General features: G+C 42.8%; 1 protein-coding gene across 1 annotated transcript; it reads left to right on the top strand.

The window, feature by feature from the left end:
* The first annotated feature begins 5,865 nt into the window (after window positions 1–5,865).
* PIGM (phosphatidylinositol glycan anchor biosynthesis class M) lies at window positions 5,866–7,882 on the top strand. Its single transcript, XM_054024349.1, has one exon. The coding sequence runs from the start codon at window positions 6,256–6,258 to the stop codon at window positions 7,546–7,548; it is 1,293 nt and encodes a 430-aa protein (XP_053880324.1). The 5' UTR covers window positions 5,866–6,255; the 3' UTR covers window positions 7,549–7,882.
* The last annotated feature ends 2,591 nt before the right edge of the window (window positions 7,883–10,473 follow it).

Genomic DNA, 10,473 nt, shown 5'->3' with positions numbered 1-10,473 from the left:
TCTAGGAAGATATTTTAAGTGCTTTACTAACTAGTGTTGTAAACTACACTGTATCATTCACCCTGGCAGAGAAGTAGGAAGTGACCACCTTTGCCATAACTTTAACTCTGACCCCAAACCCAAAATACTTCTTTCACCATAATATGAGAAGCTGGCCACAAGACCATTTTGAATAAGGTACATCAGTATGTACAAGTTAGTTCTATCAGCTACTTCCTAAACACCGTTTTATGGCTTAGAGTAGCTCTGCAGCACTTTGACTCACTTTTGTTCTTTCTCACAGGGCTCTCCAATAACTCACCTAGTCCATAGTATTTTAGAACATTCCCTTTCTGGAGGAGGATCAGTTTATTTATTCTGCACACATTAATGCTTCACACCAGCTTCACCCCACTGGCTCCACAGTTCAAAGAGATCTCTTTCCTTAAAGCAAGAGACCTCCTCAGCCCTGCTTCCCAGAGCTGGGTTCAGGGACATCTCTTGTTCTTCCTTCAGTAAGGAGTCCCCAGCCTTCCTTCCCAGAGCTGAAGCACCCATACAGTATTACTATCCCCTACAAGAGCCAGTCTTGCTCCTTACAGATGCTTCTCAAGCAATGCATAGCTTCTCAGGCTTCTGTTCAACCTAACAGACCAAGTCCTCCTATTTAGATGCATACCATCCTCCCATATGAGTGCATTGCCCCCCAAAGAAGAGTCCAGGTGACTTGCTCTCTTTCCCTTATATCTCCAGGCCTGGCCTGAGTTAATCACATTACCTCATTTATTATTACCCACCAGAGAGGTGAACAAATCGCGTGGACTGAGGCACCTTTTCCCCTTAAAGGGGCCAGCCACCCTGTGACACTATTCTGTTCTACATAGGTTCTTGCACCACACTCCTCACTGTAGTTTCTGAGTGCCTTCCAATAATGTATTATGCCATGTGACTACACATCTGTCACATGTTTATTTTCTCATCCGCTCCCCAGTAGCAGAAATGTGTCGAGTGGAGTGTCCTATTCTGGTAGGGTTTTAGGGGTTCTTTGGTTGGGGTTTTGTATTTTTTTATATATTTGGTGTGTTTTGTTGATTTTAAATATATATTGATCTGTGTCTATGTTAGAGAAGGCAATGCCAAAGAAAGGCACCTTGCACTTGGAGGGGAAGGTGGTGGGTTTTGATGGTCCTTAGCTTATGGGGCAGTTCATTCTACAATCTTGGGCTGGCCCCTAAGACAGTTCTGTCTCCTGCACAGTCGAGTATTACCCTTACTGCAGAGAGTTCCATTGTGCCAGGGGAATGTAGTTATCGGCCATGGTCTTCATCCTGGAGGAGATTTTGGCAATTTTTAAAATATCCTAGGCCTAGGCCATGCAGCACCCTGAAGATAAAAACCAAGATCTTGAATTTAATTCAAATTTATATGGAAAGTTAGAGTAGAGAAAGACAGCCTGAAATGTAAGTCCAACCTACCATAAACCATTTCCCATCAAACTACATATACTATATTACTTTTCAGAAACAACTATTATAATTACTTTCCCAAAACTCTATTATCAGTTGACAAATATATTAAATGACAGTATTTTCCACTTAATAGTATCCCTCAAAAGAAAATATTTAGATTCCAAAATTAACATAACAAAATACATGAAAACCATTCCATAGGTCAGAATTGAAGTTGTGGTATGCTGAAAAGTGCATTTCTTTAATATTTTCTAAGAATAATGTGTTTATAATAGACCTTACACTGACCACATATTGTTCAGCATTTACTTCCTTGCTTTTAAGTGATTGTTTTGTAAATGCTGCCACTTTTTGCTTCTCCCTACATCATATTTCAAACATTCGACCTTTTCTGTCTGTCCAGGCTACCAAGGTTCTTGTTCAGGCCCCCCATCATCTTGACCCCTGACTACTGTAATCATCTTTCTGGCCTTGATGCCAACCACATTTCCCCTTGTGATGCTTTAGTTTGAAGAAAGCTGTCAAAATGCAAAAAGCCACCACCAACTCTCCCCTCAAAACTCTTCCATAATGCACACACTAAACAGCAACCTGATAACACCCAGACGGGTGGTGAATTGTGATTACTGCTCCTGACTGACTAAGCATTGGGCACATTTTCTATCATTGTTATTACTGCATCTTCTCCATCCCTGACTCTGTGATTTTGTCATCCTCCTGTTATGCCTTGTCTTTTAGACTGTAAACTCATTTTCTATATATTTGTATAGTGCCTTGAACAATAAGGCCCCAACCTGGTTGGTCTCCAGGAGGCTATCACAATAGAAGTGTTAAACAACAACAGTAGCGTAGCTGGGTTTTGAAACAATTTCTTTGTCTTTGTACACCACCTCACTGAAATGCTTCTACTTCTAAGGGAGACGGTAGCAACCAACACAGCATGAAGATATGAAGAGGGAAAATTTTGATGAGATCAGGGCAAAAAACCTCTTACCCTCTTATTGTGAAAATACAATGGAATCTTTAATGTACATACAGAGTAGACAGGACCTCAGCTTTTAAGACCTCATCTGAAAGGCACAGACTTTGAGACTTTACAAAGCAAGGACCTGAAAGATAAAGGAAAATATCTGTGGAATGCATAAATATTTCTATTCAGTTTATATTTTATGTGTCACTGTGGCTGAAACCACATTCTTCTTCACAATTTACTTGTCCCTTCATGTGCAATGAAGTCAACCAACGTCAGTCTTAATGGTTCTATTAGTTTTATCTCCTGACATTTTATAAAAGTGGCTCCTGGTAGCTTGTATAAATAAAAAACAATGTTTTACAGAAACAACAGATTCATGGTTTTAATAAAACTACCTTCCTGCTCTAAATCATTATACATCATGATCAATTAGGTTTAGCATGCAGGTACCACTCCTGAAGCAAACTGCTTCAAAGGAAGAATCTTAATTATTTTGAAGAGCTTCAAGCTTTCTTTCAGGATGTTAAATTATTGATAAGTCAAATCAATGGCTTCTTTAGCTCAGAAAATATCATTTGATCACACTGGTACAGAACAGTAGTTGAAGCAGTCTCACTATTCTATTTACCTCATTCCTCTTTTGAAGGCAGTTATCTACCCTTTCTTTTTTCAGGATCCAGTTAAACACTCACAAATGAAATCAAGCTCTGCGCTCCTGTTTCAGTCCAGGTGTGACCTCATTTGCTGTAATGAGGAGGATGGGACTGTCCCAGGGAGTTGTACATCGGAGACAGCCCAAACCAAGGGAGAAGAGAGCCTAGAGTTAGAGAGTTCAGAACCAAATGTGAGAATGTAGAGTCTTGAAGGTAGAGAGCTTAGCAAAGCTGGGCTGAGAGCTTCAGGGAGGAAGTGCCCCTTAAGGAAGATTCACATCAGACTGGTGGAAGGCAGCTAAGAGGGGTCACCTACAAACTTCCCCAGGCTAGAAAGCCATGACTGGAGAGAGCTGCGAGCAGCAGACGGAGATGCCTGCTAGTTTACTGAGCTGGAGAGCTGAAACTAGATGGCCAGAGAGGGTTAAGGCTTGGAGATTGATGAAGAGGTGTGCCTGCTGATCTTTGTAGGGGAGAGCTAGAACCAGACCTGAGGATTAAACAGGGTGGAGAGAAACACCCTGTCTGGGCTGAAGTGTGTTGAGATGTGCTGGAGCTGTACTGGAAAGTGGAGGCACGGTGAGAGACATGGAGCTGTACTTGGAGTGTTGTGATTTGAAAGAGTGAATATATAGTTTGGACTATGCTGGGGGATTCCGGTTTACAGGTGTGGGACTCTTTTTGTAATAACTTAACCCTGCAGAGGGCTATCTATGCTTAGCAAGCTTGAATGGTGTTACTGGGGGTCTACAGAAGAAAGGAGAAATTGAGGCAGACACACTGCTCATGCTACGGCCTGACCCAGGAGGAGGGCCCCAGGAAGGGGCTGTCTTTTCATACAGGCCTGATCTAAACATTTAGATTGGCATAGCTACATCATTCAGAGGTATGAAAAATCCACACCTGTGAGTGCCATAGCTAAGCCAATCTGACTCCTGCTGTAGATGTGGCTAGGTCGATGGAAATATGTTTCCGATGACCTAGTTATTGTAGCTCAGGCAGGCGGATTCCCTGCAGCAATGTAAAAAACCCCTTCCATAGCCGTAGGCTGCATCTACACCAGGCAATGCAGCCATGCCACTATAGCCCCTGGAGTGAAGACAAGCTGAGAGTCAGACAGTTCTTGTTCCCTTTGAATCAATGGGAGTATTGCCTCAGCATGGATAACAGAACCTGGCCAAAGCTAGACTTCACAGCACTGTGAATTAGCAAAGGCTTTTTTTTTTTTTTTTAAATCCAGTACCATTAAACTATTGATCTTAGTCACACCAAACTGTATATTCATGCTTTCAAATCCCAAACTCTATTTGAAATCTAACCTGGCAGGAAAGAATCAGTTTTGTCACAATAAGATATTTTCTCAAAGGAGTGGAAATGATAATCTATGTTCCAATAAAAGGTGGCAAGAAAGAGTTGTGCAAAATCCTAGAGGAAGGGAGAGACATGGCAAGAATAGTGTCATAATAGGTAGCATCCTGCCTGAAACAGAAATGTACAGTAACTGACAAATAGACATGGGATATATTATTTAGATAAGTGGCTGTCTTGAACCCAACAAGGGATAAGATATTAAAATATTTTTGATGCCCCATCCCAATTACTATAGGATCTGAAGCTACATATTTTGGTGCGTAGAGCAGATATTAATCCCACAATTTGTGGCTTAGTGAGCACATTTTGAGCCCACCAAGGGAGGCCACATATTTTGTGTAGAAAAAGGGATGTTAATAAATCCCTTGTGTACTGTTGTAATATTACACAGTTAATGTGATCTAGATTTTTGTGTTAAGTTTTTGCTGGCTTATTCCCATTGGAACAGCCACCATTAAAATTGTTGTTTGTTATTAAAGACAGAAAAAGAAGAGAGCTCCTGGTATTAGAGAAGTTAGCTTTTTAACAACTGCCTCTTTGCACCTATCTCACACACTCCGTTGCAGCCTCCCATATACCTACATGGTGCGCAGGAGGGTTCCACTCATCAGGCAGCTCCTCTCTGTGTGATACAATGAGAAAGGGACACAGGGGATAAAATCCCAAACATGGTACAGAGCCCTGTCCTTGGTGTGGCTTTCAACCTGCCAAAGCCTAAATATGCCACACAATGTGTGACGGAGACCCGAAGAAGGAGAAACCCCCAAAAATATTAATACAGGAAACATAATACTGTGAAATCCATTCCCTCAGTGTAAATATCTCGCACTGTAGCCGAACTTCCATGATACTTCATTTCTGATATACCTAAATTTCAGCCAGGTAGAATGTGGGTACCTGGGGGAGCGAAATGAGATACAGGACAGGTTCCCAACAGTCCCTTATTTTTTTTCATCTCTGTACAATAAGATCAGGAGTTGCAGAGTGCTGCAAAAAAGCAGCAAGAAATATCCCCGGGGGTGAGTACTGCTTATTGTTATTAATAATAATATTGGGAGGAAGAAGAAGAACAGGAGTACTTGTGGCACCTTAGAGACTAACAAATTTATTAGAGCATAAGCTTTCGTGGACTACAGCCCACTTCTTCGGATGCATACGAAGAAGTGGGCTGTAGTCCACGAAAGCTTATGCTCTAATAAATTTGTTAGTCTCTAAGGTGCCACAAGTACTCCTGTTCTTCTTTTTGCGGATACAGACTAACACGGCTGTTACTCTGAAACTTGAATATTGGGAGGAGGTGCAGCTGTGTCAGGGTTTTAATGCGCATGCGCCGTTCCTGGCAGCGCTTGCCTCCTCTGTCGCTAGTGGAGGGGCGGGGCTTTCTGGTGCCCCGCCCACTAACGCGGAAGCAGTGGCGGTTTGGGCTCTTTCTCCGCGGCGAGAGCGCGGGGCAGCTCGGGAGCCTTTTTCCTGCCCGGCCAGGCCAGGTACCGACCCCGCCTCGCGCTCAGGGGGCGCGCACTGCCTCGCTCCCAGCCCGGGGGCTCCGCAGGGCCCGGCCGCCGCCTCTTAGCGCCGGGCCGGAACGCGCGTCCCGGGTTCTTAGGGCCCTGCCTCCACCCTGGTCAGCCCCAGCCCCAGCCCGGCCCCCGCTCCCGCTGGCAGCGCCCCTCGCCGTGGCCCCGGGGCGGCCCGCAGGTATCAGGGGAGGGGCGGAAAGGCCGAGGGTAGCTTCGCATTCGGCAGCAGCCTGGGCAGAGGGTCGGTCCGGTGTCGGCCTCTGGAGTTGCCCTGTGACACACACACAACGATGCCATCGCACCAGACTCTCGGGGAAGAAGTGGCCACGGCCTTGCTGAGGAGGGATGTGCTGATCGGCGCGGCTGTCGTCCTCCGACTTGCTCTAGTCTTTTACGGAGTCTATCAAGACAGGACCATGCTGGTGAAATATACGGACATTGACTATGACGTGTTCACAGATGCCGCCAGATTCGTAACAGAGGGGAGCTCCCCATACCGAAGAGCGACCTACCGCTACACCCCTCTGCTGGGCTGGATCTTAACTCCAAACATCTACCTTACGCCTCTTTATGGAAAGCTGCTTTTCATTACTGGTGATATAATAGCTGCATACCTCATATACCAAATCCTGCTGCTCAGGGGAGTGGACACCAGCAAAGCCTTCGGGTACTGTGCTTTCTGGCTTCTCAATCCTCTACCAATGGCTGTGTCCAGCAGAGGAAATGCAGAGTCTCTTGTAGCAGTACTTGTGCTTGCCACCATGTATTACATAGAAAAAGGAAACATAGTGAAATCTGCTATATTGTATGGCTTTTCAGTGCATATGAAAATTTACCCAGTGACTTATGCCCTGCCAGTAGCCCTTCATCTACAGAATAATGGATGCTGTGGAAAAGGGACAACAGATACTGTCCATTTAAAAAAATCAAAGTTTTCTCTTGTGGACCACTTCTGGCAGCTTTTTTTAAGGCTGCTGAGCCGTGATGTATTGTTTTTTGTGGCGGTTAGTGGATTGACATTTGCAGCCTTGAGCCTTTCATTTTATTATCTCTATGGTTGGGAGTTTTTGGAACATACCTACCTCTACCATTTGACCAGGAGGGATATCCGTCATAATTTCTCCCCCTATTTCTACATGCTGTATTTGACTGCAGAGAGTGAATGGAGTTTTGCCCTAGGACTTGCAGCTTTCCTGCCACAGCTGCTCCTTCTTCTAGTTGTGTCTTTAGCCTATTACAAGGACCTTGTCTTTTGTTGTTTCCTACATACTGCTATTTTTGTAAGTTTTAACAAAGTGTGCACATCCCAATATTTTCTTTGGTACCTCTGCCTCTTGCCCCTTGTAATGCCTGTTGTGAGAATGTCCTGGCAGCGGGGTGTTTTGCTTCTCCTTCTGTGGTTTCTTGGACAGGCACTATGGCTGGCACCTGCATATTTTCTGGAATTTAAAGGAAAGAATACCTTTTTACTTATCTGGCTGGCTGGCTTGCTTTTCCTTTTCATTAACTGCTTCATCCTTGTTCAGATTATTTCTCACTATCAAAAAGGAGCACAAGTAGCCAAGAAACTCAAACATCAGTAATATGCACATCGGTATGTGTGCCAATTCCTACCAGTAGTCCCATTGACTTTAATGAGATTGCTCAAATGAGCAGGACTTGGCCTAATATCAGTAATGCAATTGTACGTACACAGTCCTAAAACACATTCTCTATAAATAGCCTTTTCCAGTGTCATGTGATTTTTGGGTGGGAGAGTGGGATTAAGTGTTTGGGGACTTCACCACCACCACCACCACAGCAGGGAGAGGGCTGGTCTCAGTTTTGAGTAAACTCAGTATTGGGTAGAACTCATAAGATTGCAGAGGAGGGGTATTATAGCTCTGATGGTATCTTGTCATACTCCTTTTTTTTTTTTTTTTTTTTTTTTTAAGTGTTAGGTTGATGGAGAACAAATATAACTTAAAGTGATCAGTTACCAAATGATTATATTTTTGTCTGTATTTTATGGGTACACAATCCTGGTGTTTTGTACTTGATATTTTTTTTTTAACAGAAAGGAGTGCTTATACACCTCTACCCCAATATAACGCTGTCCTCGGGAGCCAAAAAATCGTACCGCATTATAGGTGAAACCGCATTATATCGAACTTGCTTTGATCTGCTGGAGTGCGCAGCCCCGCCCCCCTGGAGCGCCACTTTACCATGTTATATCGGAATTCGTGTTATATTGGGGTAGAGGTGTACCACTCACAATTTTCCTTTTACTATTTTATTCACTCTTTTTAGCACTGGCAGTTACATGTTCATTGCAAAGAATAAGCTCTAGAACAGGAAAATTCCAGACATCCTACAGCTAACAGGATGGATTGTTCTCCTTTCTCACTCACCATCAATCAATGATATGTTAAACTAGCTTAGCAAAATAGGTAATTTTTTTTCAGCAGTCAAGTTAAGTATTAGTTATACAAGAACAGCCATACTGGGTCAGACCAAAGATCCATCTAGCCCAGTATCCTGTCTTCCAACAGTTGCCAATGCCTGGTGCCGCAGAGAGAATGAACAGAGCAGGTAATCATCAAGTGATCCATGCCCTTTTGCCCATTCCCAGCTTCTGGCAAACAGAGGGTAGGGACACCATCCGTGCCCATCCTGGCAAATAGCCATTGGTGGATCTTTCCTCCATGAACTTATTTAGTTCTTTTTTAAACCTTGCTGTAGTCTTGGCCTTCACAACATCTTCTGGCAAGGAGATCCACAGGTTGACTGTGCAAATACTTCCTTTTGTTTGTTTTAAACCTCCTGCCTATTAATTTCATTAGGTGACCCCTAGTTCTTATATGAGAGAGTAAATAAGGAAGTGCTATTTACTTTCTCCACACCAGTCATGATTTTATAGACCTCTATCATATCCTTCCTTAGTTGTCTCTTTTCCAAGCTGAAAAGTTCCAATCTTATTAATCTCTCCTGATACAGAAGCTGTTTGCTTCCTAACGTTTTGTTGCCCTTTTCTGAACCTTCTCCAATTCCAATACATCTTTTTGAGATGGGGTGGCCAGATCTGCACGCAGTATTCAAGATGTGGGCGTACCACAGATTTATATAGAGGCAGTATGATATTTTCGGTCTTATTATCTATGCCTTTCTTAATGATTCCCAACATTCTGTTCTCTTTTTTGATTGCTGCTGCTCGTTGAGTGGATGTTTTCAGAGAACTATTCACAATGACTCCAAGCTCTCTTTCTGGAGTGGTAATGGCTAATTTTAGACCCCATCATTTTATAGGGATAGTTGGGGTTATGTTTTCCAATGTGCATTACTTAGCATTTATCAGCATTGAATTTCATCTGCCATTTTGTTGCCCAGTCACTCAGTGGGGCAGAGTGATACACCACCTTTCCAAGTGGAAAAAATTGAAGGCTTCATGCTTTTTATTCTCTCTGAGCACTGTTGGATTTACTCCACAGCTCACTTCATTGTTCTCCCTTGACCTCCCAATGTGTCTACTCTCTCACAGAGTGGCTTCAATAAGGCAGTAGAGGGGAACAGATTATATCATGAGCTCAGACCAGGGAAGAAGTTTCTGGTAGTGGAGACCCAGAATGGGACTTACTCCATCCTATCTTATACATCTAGTTTCAGAAAATTCTTTTTTAGCACAGCATTCCCTAAAACCATATAAAATAGCTTTCTCCAAGGCAATGTTTACCTCAGAATTGTAGTTTGGTGTTGTCTTTCCATTAGGGTGCATGTGACAAATCTGGCTTTCTGTTTTTGCCATTAGTTTTATTAATGAAAGCATAAACTGCATAATCATTCAAGAAATTAACATTATACTATAGTTCATTGGGGTCCAGATTGCAATACCCTTGCTCACACCTAGTCTCTGATTCCATAAGTAGTCCCATTGACTTCAGTGGCACTATTCATGTGTAATGTATTGGTCAACATAAGTCAATATCAATCTGGCCCTTATTGAAAAATTTACCCTCTCGTTGATCGTGCTGTGTGCTGCAAGAGCAGATACAGTCTTTGTGGCACTCTGCCATAGGTATTTGTATGCTGTGCCACTAAGCCTTCCCTTTTGTTTTATAATTACATTTTTTCATTTTAAAAAAGCCTTCAGAATAAAGCATTAAACCCCAGTTCTTCAAGCTGTTCTACACAAAAACCCTTTGAGTACTCAGAGCCCTATTGGAATTCATTAGGGCTCCATGAAGGCACTGAAGTTAACAGCTTGGAGGATTGAGGCCAGAGATTCTACTAAGAACACTCCAGATTAGTAAAACTAAAAGAGGTTTATGTTGAATTTGCTCTTCACCATTTATAATGTTTACTTTTTTGGAATTTCTCTCTGGTGGAGCATGAAAACATCCCATTTCACTTTTTTCCTAGTTAATTTCACTTTGTTTCTCATGCACAAGAACTGTGCAAGGCTTTCCTCCTGGGGGCATTCTGCACCAAAAAAATAAAAAAAAAATTCACCAAATATTTTAAAATTCTGCAAA

The sequence above is a fragment of the Malaclemys terrapin genome, chromosome 3 (assembly GCF_027887155.1).
Source record: "Malaclemys terrapin pileata isolate rMalTer1 chromosome 3, rMalTer1.hap1, whole genome shotgun sequence".
Classification (NCBI taxonomy): Eukaryota; Metazoa; Chordata; order Testudines; family Emydidae; genus Malaclemys; species Malaclemys terrapin.
This window is presented reverse-complemented; position numbering and strand designations above follow the sequence as displayed.